This window comes from Spinacia oleracea, chromosome 3 (assembly GCF_020520425.1).
Source record: "Spinacia oleracea cultivar Varoflay chromosome 3, BTI_SOV_V1, whole genome shotgun sequence".
NCBI lineage: Eukaryota > Viridiplantae > Streptophyta > Magnoliopsida > Caryophyllales > Amaranthaceae > Spinacia > Spinacia oleracea.
The window spans coordinates 26,966,860-26,978,969 of NC_079489.1; the positions used below are offsets into that span (position 1 = coordinate 26,966,860).

The 12,110-nt window shown below is 32.5% G+C and overlaps 2 protein-coding genes across 2 annotated transcripts; both read right to left on the reverse strand.

The window, feature by feature from the left end:
* Nucleotides 1-2,529: 2,529 nt before the first annotated feature.
* On the reverse strand, nucleotides 2,530-5,889 carry LOC110799289 (uncharacterized). Its single transcript, XM_056838961.1, has 7 exons — nucleotides 5,840-5,889; nucleotides 5,587-5,730; nucleotides 3,812-4,114; nucleotides 3,629-3,718; nucleotides 3,371-3,545; nucleotides 3,080-3,220; nucleotides 2,530-2,985 (listed from the first exon to the last, which is right to left on the reverse strand). The coding sequence occupies exons 1-7, from the start codon at nucleotides 5,887-5,889 to the stop codon at nucleotides 2,530-2,532; spliced, it is 1,359 nt and encodes a 452-aa protein (XP_056694939.1).
* LOC110799282 (primary amine oxidase 1) lies at nucleotides 5,849-11,832 on the reverse strand. Its single transcript, XM_022004510.2, has 4 exons — nucleotides 10,589-11,832; nucleotides 10,206-10,319; nucleotides 9,376-9,914; nucleotides 5,849-7,548 (listed from the first exon to the last, which is right to left on the reverse strand). The coding sequence occupies exons 1-4, from the start codon at nucleotides 11,738-11,740 to the stop codon at nucleotides 7,380-7,382; spliced, it is 1,974 nt and encodes a 657-aa protein (XP_021860202.2). The 5' UTR covers nucleotides 11,741-11,832; the 3' UTR covers nucleotides 5,849-7,379.
* Nucleotides 11,833-12,110: the final 278 nt, after the last annotated feature.

Here is a 12,110-nt window from a genome sequence, read left to right on the forward strand (position 1 = left end):
ATTAAAAGTAGGAAGATATTAAAGTAAATATAGAAAGAACATAAAGAAATATATGAAAGGAACATTCCGAATAAAAGAAACAAAAGATCCATTAAATAATTGTATAAAGACAGAGAATTAATAAAAAGAACAAATCAAACGAATAAAAAAACAAATAATTGTTTATAAAAGAACATTGTGAATAATGAAAGAAACAGTCACATATTTATTATACATGTGTATGTGAACTGTTTTAAAAGAACGCATACTCAGTTTTTTCTGTAGGTGGCTGTTGTTTTTCAGCTTCATCTTTGTTGTCCCCTGAAATTGTCTCCAAATCACGTTCAGTCAAAGTTTTGTTTGCCAAGATTGCTTCTAATCTCATTTCCTCTTCAAAGTCGTGTGCCTGAGGAGGAGAATTTGAATCGGAAACCATTCCAAGCTTCAATGTCAAATCAGCAAATACATTAGGCTGGGAAGGCATGATCGGAGGTGTTAAAAATGGTGGCAAATCAAATGGAACATCCTCAGATTCCTCGATTTCCTTTCTTTCATTTCCTTCTGTTGCCTTTCGTACTGCTTCCTCAAATAGTATTGTGAAGTAGTTTGAGCTGAAAAATCCTTTATCTTGACTGAGGATTGAACCAATCTCCTCAGTATTCCTTCCTTCTTGCCGCTCTTCTGTAGAGTTGCCCTTCTCAAAAGTAACTGAAATTTCAATTCCAGAGCATGTTGACCATATTTTTGCCATATTGAATGGCAGACTTTTTTTGACATCAATAGTAGTGTCAAAGAACTTTCTGGACAACGACAATAAGTCGTTGAACTTGTTCATGACACTACTGAGTTCAGTAGTGGTTTTAGTGAATTCAGCATGGAATTCCTGTTTAACAATAACAACAATAAGGACTGGATAAATAAAAAGAACATTCGAATGGAAAAAAGAACAAGAGAGATTCCTAAAAGAACATTCAAGTAGAGCTTAGAAACATTGTTAAAGATCGAAAGAACATGTTAAAGAGATAAATGAACATGTAAATAACATGCTTAAACATATAAAAGAACATATTCAAATGTAAAGAACATCTTTTTAAGAAAAAAGAACATGCTTAAATAACATGAATAAACATTTAAAAGAACATGTAAAAGAACGTAAAGAACTAGTTTTTGATAAAAATAACATAAACACAGAAAGCAAAAAACATGGTAGGAAAAAAGATTATATTGAGGACGTAAAAGAACATTTGTTGGAGGAAAAAGAACATTACAACAAAAACGTTGAAAAAATAAATGCAATGGTTTTGTTGAGTGAATTTAATTTTTACCTCAATTGTAGAAGGGACTTTTGCTTTCTCACTGGGGTCTGCCTGTTGCTCTAGCAAATCTTTGTCATCCCCGAGTTGAGTCACTGGTACACCTTGATGTTCTTTGGGCACATCATTTGTTGACCAGTTAGGCTCTTGGTGTTGATGTTGCTGTTGTGGTTGCTGCAGTGGTTGCTGCGGTGGTTGTTCATCATGTTGCTGCTGTTCTTGATGTGGGTGTTGAAGAAGAAGTGGTGGTGGTTGTTCACTGAGTGCTTTTTGCTGTTTGAGCAGCTTCATCTCCTCCCTGTACAGTTGTAGCTCAGGTGGACCTTGAATTCTGTCCAGAATCAAGCCATGTCCGAAGCCTGTAGCATTGTCATTGCGTACCCTGCTGCTTATCATATCTCTTGTCCAGCAAGAAATTAGGGGGAAGATCCTTGGAGGGTACTCTTCCATGATCTGCACCCGATCGAAATAACATACCTAATTTAACAATAACAACATAATTTATTGTTAGTTAGGTGAAAGAAGAAGATGAAAGTAATATATATAACAAAGGGAAATGCTAGCTTAATGATTGAAATTTACCATTAGAAATGGTAGTGGACCAGCAAACCATCTGCTACGGTCCACATTCCAGTACATAGCTGCCCCAAGAAGGCTGGTGTATGCATACTGGCACCAATTTAGATTCCTCACTTGCTTTGGCTTTTGAAACAGAAAAATATAAAAGAAAAGAACATTAATTATGATTTTAAATAGAATAAGAAAATAGAACATTCAATAGAAAATAAAGGAACATTAGAGAGAATGAAAAGAACAATGAAAGAAGAGCAAAAGAATATTGAATACAACTGAAAAGAACACAACTAACATTCATATAAAGGAAAGTACAACAATAGGACATTCAATGGAAAAGAAAGGAACATCATACAGAATAAAAGAACAGTGAAAGAGAAAGAAAGAACATGGAATTCGACAAACAAATAAAAGAACAATAAAAATATTAATAAACATTTAAAAGAACATAATACGCAAACAAAAGAACATTAATGAGAAACAAAAGAACATTAATGAGAAACAAAGGAATTTTGATGTATACCGATAAATTAGTAGTGGATTTAATGCAGGTGTTAACTGCAACCACTAGGAAAGATCTCTTCCAGTTATCATCAACTGGAGTCTCATCTTTGATCAGTTTTTCAACCATTTCTTTCAATTTTGGGCATCCAGACTTCACTTTTCAGTATGCCCAAAATTCAGCAAAAACCCTCAAAACTTCAGGATCTTGTTCATCAGTCCATTCCACGACCGGAGCTCCTCCAATAGGTATACCGTACACCAGGTATACATCCTCTACAGTAATATCAAGGGAAGAATTTGGTAGATGCAAGGACCGGTCAGACGAGTTGAAATTCCTAACCAACTCGTACGGGAATGGATTTTCGTTTTGTGGGATGTCAAGTTGCAGAAGAGATCCAAAGTCTAACTCCACGATGGCTTGTTGTTTTCTTATATCATCTGGTTCATTAGATGCAATTCCCCTCAAGAATCGCATCATCAATTGCGGAGTTTGCCTTAGATTTAGTTTCCTTTCTTCAGGTTTTGGTTTGGCAACAACCAAAGATTTTGGTTTCTCATCATCCACCACCTCCATGACCTCATCAGAAACAACAATTTGTTTACTTCTTGTTGCTCTCTAGAAAAAAGAAAAAATATAAAGAACATTAGTCAGGGAGTAAAAGAACATTATAAGGAAGAAAAAGAACAAATAACTTAAGAAAATTTTTGACCTTCTCAACTACTTTTTTCCCCTTCTTCATTAAGGGTTCACTTTCCTCTTCTACTTCTTCACCTTCTTCTTCACCTCCTTCTTCATCTTCCTCGTCTTCATAAACCTCCCTCACAACTATCTGATTAACTCTGCTACCCCTCTGAATGAAAAAAGAACATAAATGATGATGTAAAGAACACAAGACAGGAAAAAAAGAACATTCTTTATTTAAAACACAACATTTATTTCTATTATAATATAACATTAAGGTAAATAAAAAGATATACAAAAAGGGTAATGTGAAGTTTACCTTAAGTGCTGCAGTCTTTTTCAAAGTAACTCCATTCCCCTTCTTAGCATTTGGTGCAACTTTTTTTGTTGAAATTTTCTCAGCAGGCAACAAGCTCTTCTTCTTATGTGCCTCTTCCAATTCCTGCTTTACCTCTTTGATAAGATCGGGAAATTCTTCTTTCAGCAATTGACTTCTGTTGGCCAAAACAATAGAACATAAGTAGTAAAAAAAAAGTAAAACACAGAAAATAAAAAGAACACCATTTATGTAAGTTACCTTGTCCTTTTCCTGTTTGGTATTGATTTCCTAGACTTCCCCTTTGCTTTTTCAGGTTCCTCACCAGCTTCTTCTCCGTCTTTTTTCTTTCTAGTAAAAACATAAATGCAAAAGTATGTTTAAGAAACGAAAATAACAACTACAATGTAAATATGAAATAATATTAACAAACACAGATGATACCTCAAAGTAATTTTTAAGTTCGTTTTCTTTTCTTTTCTTTCTGGTTCATCCAGCTCTTCTGGAACTTTTACCTCGGCCTCCTCTTTTTCAGGTTCTTTCACTTCTTCATGCACTTTTACTTCATGCTCTTTCTTTTCAGTTTCTTCCTGCTTTTCAGGATCTTTGCTGGAATTTTTTTGTCCTTCTCCACCCTTCTTTTTTTGTTCAATCAGATCCAGCTGCTTTTCCTGTTGTAGCAGCTTTTCCTGAAGTGCTTGCACCATCTTCTGTTGTTCTTGCAATGCTTTCCTTTGTTTGGAAAGTCTATAATGAAAAAAACATATGTCATGAAAAAAAGAACAACACCAAAAACACATGTTATGAAAAAAGAACAACAGAAAAATGTTTGAAATAACACATGTAATGGAAAAAGAACAACATGTCGTGTACAAAAGAACACAGCTATGCTTTTGGAAAGAACACATATTATGAAAAAAGGAACAACACAAAAAACAAGTGCACAGTTCTCATCCTGCACCCTTGTACAATATCTTATTCATCTGATTTTTTTTATTTTTTCATATACTATATAAATAATGTTTGTCCTCCATATTCTCATTCGTTCATCATTTCATAATTTTAGCAACACATTTTAGAGAGAGAAAAATGAGAGGTTTTATTTTCTCTCAACAGAAGAGAGAATTTAAGAGAGAGAAAGAGTGAAATGCGATTTCTACTTTCTTCTCTCTCCAACTTTTCGCATTATTGTTCCTGTTTTTTTGAGAATTAGTGAATTAATCAGAATACTAATTCTCAGGAGATGAAAAAATACAATTTGCTAATTTTCGTAGAAAGAAAATTGAAGGAGATAATGAAATTCAAGAGGATTGTGATCATTTGCTGAGGATTTATGTTGATGTTGTTGATAAATGTTGTTCAACTGTTGATCAAGGTATGCTTATATGTTCCTTTTCTTATGTTCCTTTTATTAAGTGTTCTTTTACTGTGTGCCAACAGTTTTAGGTTTGTCTTTTAAATGTAGATGGTTTGTTCTTTTATCCGTGATTGATTGTTCTTTATTTTTTAAAATACATTTAAGAACAAGTAAAAAGAACACCATCTCATCAAATCTAAGCACATTGTTCTTTTTAATTTTCATTGATTGTTCTTTTAATGCCTAGTGATCTTTTAAGTAGACATGGACTGTTCTTTTCTTCTAGATGCATAGTTATTTTTAAGCCTACATTAATACTGTACTGTTCTTTTGAGTGTACATTGGTTGTTCTTTTGAGTCTACATTGATTGTTCTTTAAACCTACACAGTTGGTTCTTTTAAGTTTTTATAGATAAGAACATAGATAAAAAAGAACATAGATATAATTCAATAGATAAGAACAAAATTATAGATCTAGGTTTAAGTTCGTCAAAATTGTACTGTTCTTTTTAGTCTATTTGTTGTTCTTTTAACCTGGGCGAATTGTTCGTCAAACAGTAGGGCTAATAAAAAGAACAGACAGTAAATAAATAAAAGAACATAGATCTACTTATTTAATTTAAATTTCCACTATTCTTTTGAGTTAACATTCGTTGTTCTTTTAAATCTATACCATTGTTCTTCTAAGTGTATGATTCAGTGACTTAAAATACATTTAAAAAAAACATAAATGTAGATCTACTTTTAAATTCGTTAAAAAATGTATTTGGTTTCGTTATTGAAATTAGAACATTAAGGAAAACAAAAAGAACAAACAGAAGGTGTAAATGAACCTAGGTTTTTGTTTAAAAAATCCACTTACTCGCTCTCTTCTTCTTCTTCTGTTTCTGAAACTTCTTTGTTGATATCTTCCAACAAATCCGCATCAATTGTTGGTGTAATTTCTTTCTCTTTCTTCTTTTTGTTTCTTAAGTTCAATAAAGTCGTTGTCAAAGGAACATCATCCCTTCAAATGAAATTTTATAGAAAATTAAAATTCATGGGAAATTCTCTAAAAATTAAAATTAAACTGAAATTCAAGAAAAAAGAAAAGAAAAATGAAGTTGAATTCTTACTCAATAGAACATTTCGCATCAACTTCTTCTCCTTTTTTCGATTTCCCCATTTTCAATTGTTAGGGTTCAAGTTTTTGTAACCAGATTATCACTTCCAAAAAACAAATTGGGGAAGTTTTTAGAGTGAAAATAGTAGAATTGCAAATTGGGGAAGTTCGGATTTGCAAGAATTTGAAAGGTTTTGCACTGTTTTTTTGATTGTTTGTGAGTGGAGGTTTTGCATGTAGGTTGAGTGTGAAAGTGAAAATAAATGTCGAATTCAATGATGTATTTATATATGATAAATTGAAGAGAGAGAAAATAACTGCTACAGTATTTTCAAACTTAAACTTCCTTTTTTTTTTGGTTGTTCTTTTCGTCCGCTTTTTTGTTCTTTTGGCCTATAAGTAAAGAAAATGATGTTCGTTTGAGTCTCCTTTGTGTTCTTTTTATTATCTGTTGTTAGTATTTTTAAATTTGTTTTTTATTACTATTTTTACTTAAATTATATTTTTTTATTTTTTTATTTTAAACAGTAATCTATTTTTTAATTTTTTAAAATACAAAATGAAAGACAAGTAACTTATTTAATGTTTTTTTATTAAAAGATTTTGAGGAGAGAGAAATTAACTGCCACGTTTTATGTTTTCATAGGAAAACTTCTGTTTTGCGGTTTTTTTCTTGCCACGTTCATTATTTCAATAAAAAACTTCTGTTTGGCGGTTTTTTCACTTTTTAACGTTTTTGTTGTTCTTTTCGTTGGTTCTTTTCTTCTTTTGTGCGTCTGGTGTTGCATTTGCCATGTTCTTTTTAAAAGTGCAGAGAAATCGTTTTTTCCTTGTTTTAACCTTTCTGGTTTTTAATATGTTTGTGTTTTTCTTTTTTTCTTTTTGTTCTTTTCCTTTACTTTCTGATCTTCTCTCATTTTAGTGTATTATGTTCTTTTACGTGTTTTAATCTTTTTGGTTTTTAATATGATTGTTCTTTTCTATTTGTTCTTTCGTTTAATTGCTGATGTTCTTTCTTTTTAGTGTTTTATGTTCTTTTACGTGTTTTTACTTATTGTTCTTTTATGTGTTTTTACTTATTTGTTGTTTTAACCTTTTTTGGTTTTCAATGCTATTGTTCTTTCCTGTTTTACTTATTGTTCTTTTGGTTTAATTCTTGATGTTCTTTCTTTTATGTTTTTGTGTTCTTTTATGTTTTTTGTTGTTTTTTTATGTTTTTGCGTTTTGTTCTTATTTTTCTGCGTTTTGGTGCAGGTGCACCTAGATCTAGGTGCACGCGCCTGTACCATCCGCGCGTTGTATAAATATAATCTCAATGGAGTACTTCACTTTGTAACTCAATGTGATTTACAAATGAAGCAAAAACGTTAAGAGTGAGGTCCAATAAGAATGAATTATACATTCATTTTTTTAGTTGTTGTGCTAGAATTCAAGTGATTAAGATAATACACATTTAATTAGTCTCATCCATAATTCATTCATCAGATACATAGTATTAAATTAAAGTATATATATAGCATTGTTGTTCTTCATTACAATGATGCATGAGTGTATCATGACTTAACTTTGTAAGTAATTGGATTTTGGTCGAAAAAGTTAGTCGGACGGAGCTCGAAACTGCTTCGGAGAGTTGCCATAATAGGAAAATCTTCTTGGCAGGGGACGTGATGAAATCCCATAGTATACCACAACACAATGTCTTTGTTTTCTATCTTTCTATTCCTGCAACAAATAATCCATGTTCGTTAAAAGTTACGATAAGTATACAATTAACTGTGCAGTCAATACATTATTAAACATATTTATATATGTAGTAGTCAAAAGCGTCTATTGTACACTATAAGATCGAGATTTTTAAAATTAGCTAGGATAACAAAAACATTAATTCCATGTTATGCTTGATAAATTCGTTTTTAATACTCTAAGTAATTCTTGTATCTTTTGTCTCGCAATTTGTATACCAATTGTATTTCAGCTTCTCATATTAGTTGACGTTAATGTAATATTAATTAATTATGAAGATACAAGTGATTCACTTAGTACCAATATAAACTATAGAAGAGAGTGAAACATAAATTGTGGAACATAAAATTTTGATTTTCCGGGGAAGAGATTACTATAGCCTATAGTAGCTTGAAGCTTATGTTCCATAATTTTATGTACCACTTGTTTATTACAATTTATTTAATACCAAGTACTTGTTAATTAGCACCCGTGTAATGCAAGGTTTCATTAAAACAAATAAATTAATAATTAGTTTATTCAAATGTTATACAGAGTATTGATATTAGTGCATGGTAATGGGTAATTTCAAAGCGGATATTAGTTAATATTTTTTTTTTCAATGCCAACAACTAAAAAAAGGAGTTGTATTTAATTTAGATGAAATAAATTGAAGGGAGTCACCTTGTAATTTATTCTACATTAAACATTTTACAATCATTATTGTTTCCAAAAAATATAAATGAGTACGTGGTTGAACTTAATTTCTAAAAGAATATTAAATTAAAATATTAAAAAAAAATGCAAGGTTTGGAGGGAAAAAAAATGTATTTTAGTATAAACTAGTTAGCACCCGTACAATGCACAGTTTCTTTAAGTTTGTTTGAACAATCTATACTAATATATTAAAAGGCGTTTTCGAAAACGTCTATGTGTCACGTAGTACTCTTCCCTTTGCACCACATCATTCACTCATCAAGTGGTATGTAATGTCATGGATAACCAAAAATCAATACAACGAGGTTCGAACTCTAGACCTCATGTTTGAATGATAATTTTCATTACCATCTTAACCAACCGCCAACTGTGGTTTATTTTTCACATTAATTTATAAATAAATGTTAACATGAAGTCTAAACCAACTAAATTTTTATTTAATTTTTTATTTTCTATGGAATATTTTGAAAAAAAATAAAAATAAATAATTAGGACAACTATGAAGAAACATGATGTCACGAATCTCATAAGCATCAACTATAGAAATACCTTGCACGGTTGCTTATATCTAATTTGGTGTTATTAATTTGAAGCACTTAGTTCCACTAAAAAACAAATTATACAATTGTAAGATGATCTAATTGAAAAATTACTTAGCATGATAAATGACGTAGTGTGTTTGTGTAGTTGACAAACTTAATTGATGTTTTTCACTTTAAGGTATACATGCATTTCGTCAAATATTGAGCTCAAAAAAAATCTAAAATTTTAACTATTCAATGTAGCGATCGGGACATCGCCCGGGCCACACATTAGTTATCTTTCAAACGCTGCATTAGTACGGGCGTAGCAAAGGGTACTTTTAAAAGTGGGCATTGGTTAATAATTTTGATTTTCAGTATCAACCACTAAAAAAGAGTTGAATTTAGATGCAATAAATAAAATGGGTCATCTCGTTCACTTATGTCTAAAAAATTGAATGGAAAAAAATATGTGGGATTTTGGGTGGGGTGGGGTGGGGGGAATTAGTTGTGTTTTAGTATAGTATATAGATTTAGATATAGATATATACAGTACATATAATAGGATAAATGTAGAAAATATCCGTACCTACGAGTCCATACAGTTAAGCCATCATCTCCATGGCTTTGGTCAGCATAAAAACCAGCAGCCCACCTTTCTGACTTACTATAGGGAGTCACCCAAACTTGGTACTTCGTATAAGCAGTACGTATTTGAGGATAATCATCATCAGCTAGGAGTGAATAAGCCGGTTGTCCGGTAATAAGCTGGTAACCAACTGGGTTTCCCACATTAGTTTTCTTATTAGAATTCACCACCATTAACTGAGCCGGCTTCGAGCTGAGCCGTATTCTAGCCTCAGCTTCTCTTTTAAAGATTTTCTTCTTGACATTCCAGTAACTTTTCCTAGGGGTTGACATCCTCCTTACTCTCTCCGACTGTAATGAAGATCTCATGAAGGAGTTCTCGTTGCCGTCGACGTCAAGGTCAAGATAGTAAGTGAGGAAGTGGTCATGGTTAATGGCAATAGTGTTAGGTGCCACCATGGTGCCGTACATTTCTTCTGTTACTTGGTCCATTGATGTGTAGGATGTTGCCTTCATTTCTAGTACTCCCGTTAATCCAACCTACGTAACATTGTCAACTGGTTAATCATGGACTATGTTGTACTTTATGTCCATAACTAGTCTCATCATATGTCTAGATGCTAATTAATTTTGTTGGTTAAATTCACCAGGATTGTGGTATACAAACCTGAAATTGAATCTCGTCTACATCATTTGTCCCTTATTATAATTATTTTATTGTTGACCTACTATTAGAGTTTAGAGAACTATAGCCTAAGATTTTAAAGAACAACAATATATAATAGCCTACAACAAAAAAAAAAAAAAAAAAGTAGAATGAAATCAACATACCCCAACTGTAATGGACCCTGTTTGCCTGAATTCCCAATCTAGAATGTAGTCGTAATTTCCAACGGTAGCTATCATTCTCACAACTAGTGTAACTTCTGGCTCTCCATTTCGTATCTGAAAAGATCATTGAAGCCATCAAGTAAATAATGGCAGCTTACGTATGACCACCGATTGTAATTTGTAAGTAAAACAAAACACTTTTTTTTTTTTTTTTGACTGGTTTGCTATTTGGAAGCAACAAAAGAGGCTTTGATGTATCTTGCACATTGTGGCACTTCCGGTTGTACATTAGAAAATTAGCAAATGCATATTATCATGTGACAAATTAAAATCGAAATTATACATAGATGAAAAGGTTAGTATTATATAACATTTATACTTACCACTCTCCCAGGAACTCCAATTTCAGTATGTCTCCATGCAACATCACCAGAATACCTTTGAAAAACACAAATAGCTCTAGGAAGCAAATTAGGCATTCCAAAAGCATCAACCAAATACCCATCCATAAACCTTGCATTCCCTGGGCAATCAACAAGGGGTTGAAGGCTATCAGCTGCTTTCCCAAACCCGAATTCGCCCACATCCATAAATGTCCTATAATACCAATCTTCCGTAGAATCCATATATGGTACAAACGTCTCGGAAACATGACCTCTATACAAAACCCTCCTATACTTGTTCTCCTTTCCATCAAATATAGATGCAGCAGATATAATTGTTCCTGCTCTTGAATTAAATGCAACATGGAATTTCCAATCACCCCATGTAACCAAATTACCTTGGATACTAAACTTGCTGTTAGTTATGTTAGGATAACTCGGACCGGGTTGTACTGGTCGTGAATGGAACTCGGTACCTTTAGCCTTAGGCAATGGAGCTCGATAACGATCCATATACGTTGTTACCTTCATTAATTCAAGATCAAATAGTATGGTTATCCCATTAATTGGGCGAGCATATATATTAGTGGTTCCATTTCTATAAAAACATGTGATTTTAACTCCCCTTGTAGAGACATGTTCTCCAAACCAACCTTTAGTAAGAGGTAGGCATGAAACTTGGGAACCCTTCAAATTTCTTCTTGATAGAGACTCAAGAAACCTAGGGTCTTTTTGGGTTAATAGGCTTGCTTGTAACAACTCTTCAAATGTGAGTGGAGGGTAACCATGACCTTTGTACACATGGTCTAACACGATCAACCTCTTCGATAAGTCTACTACCAGTTCTCGTGTTTGTCCCCCACCTATGACCACCACCTTGGCTCGACGAGGTAACAACTTTGTTTTCCTAGACGATGACGATGACGATGACGATGATGATAGCCAATGTAGCACATCATCTTTTTCAGGCTCATCAACATCCACAAAGTGGTATGTTAAATTTTTAAGGGTTTTCAGATGGGATTTTTCAATTATAACTCTTATTTCATTGATTTCTTTAGGGCTTAAAGGGTCTAAGGGGTGTTGGAAACTTTGAGTAATTGAGAAATTTAATGCAACAATCAATAATAGTAAGATTATTGAGATATTCATGGATGATGTTAATTAAATGAAGGAAGAATTTGGTATTTTGCATTTGCTTAAAATCATTTTATCTCATACTTGTATTATATAAGGTACACATGATACTTGTAAATCACCTTTTCTTGTACGAAGTATATTTTATGTCAATTTAGAACTATACCATTAATGTTTTGCAATACTTTGAATTTTATTTGGGATTAGAGAAGTTAATTTTGGACGCACAGTAACGTCTTGCTTTAAGAACAAGGGTGATTCAGCAATTTGGTTGAATAACATTTCAAAATTTAGCTATGTAAGTCACTTGTGCTTAAGTTTATAGCAATCATTTATCTTTGTCACAAAGCAAAATCTATGTTTGTTTGCATCCCCTAATTCTTAG

Excerpts from the sequence above, each read along its gene's own strand:
- LOC110799289 (XM_056838961.1), bottom strand. The coding sequence starts at position 5,889 with ATGGGGAAATCGAAAAAAGGAGAAGAAGTTGATGCGAAATGTTCTATT. Across the intron at positions 5,731-5,839 it reads GATGCGAAATGTTCTATTGA|GGATGATGTTCCTTTGACAA; the intron begins GTAAGAATTCAA and ends TTTCATTTGAAG. Across the intron at positions 3,719-3,811 it reads AACTTAAAAATTACTTTGAG|AAAGAAAAAAGACGGAGAAG; the intron begins GTATCATCTGTG and ends TGTTTTTACTAG.
- LOC110799282 (XM_022004510.2), bottom strand. The coding sequence starts at position 11,740 with ATGAATATCTCAATAATCTTACTATTATTGATTGTTGCATTAAATTTC. Across the intron at positions 10,320-10,588 it reads TTGGAGTTCCTGGGAGAGTG|ATACGAAATGGAGAGCCAGA; the intron begins GTAAGTATAAAT and ends TGATCTTTTCAG. Across the intron at positions 9,915-10,205 it reads CAGGGTCCATTACAGTTGGG|GTTGGATTAACGGGAGTACT; the intron begins GTATGTTGATTT and ends AATGTTACGTAG.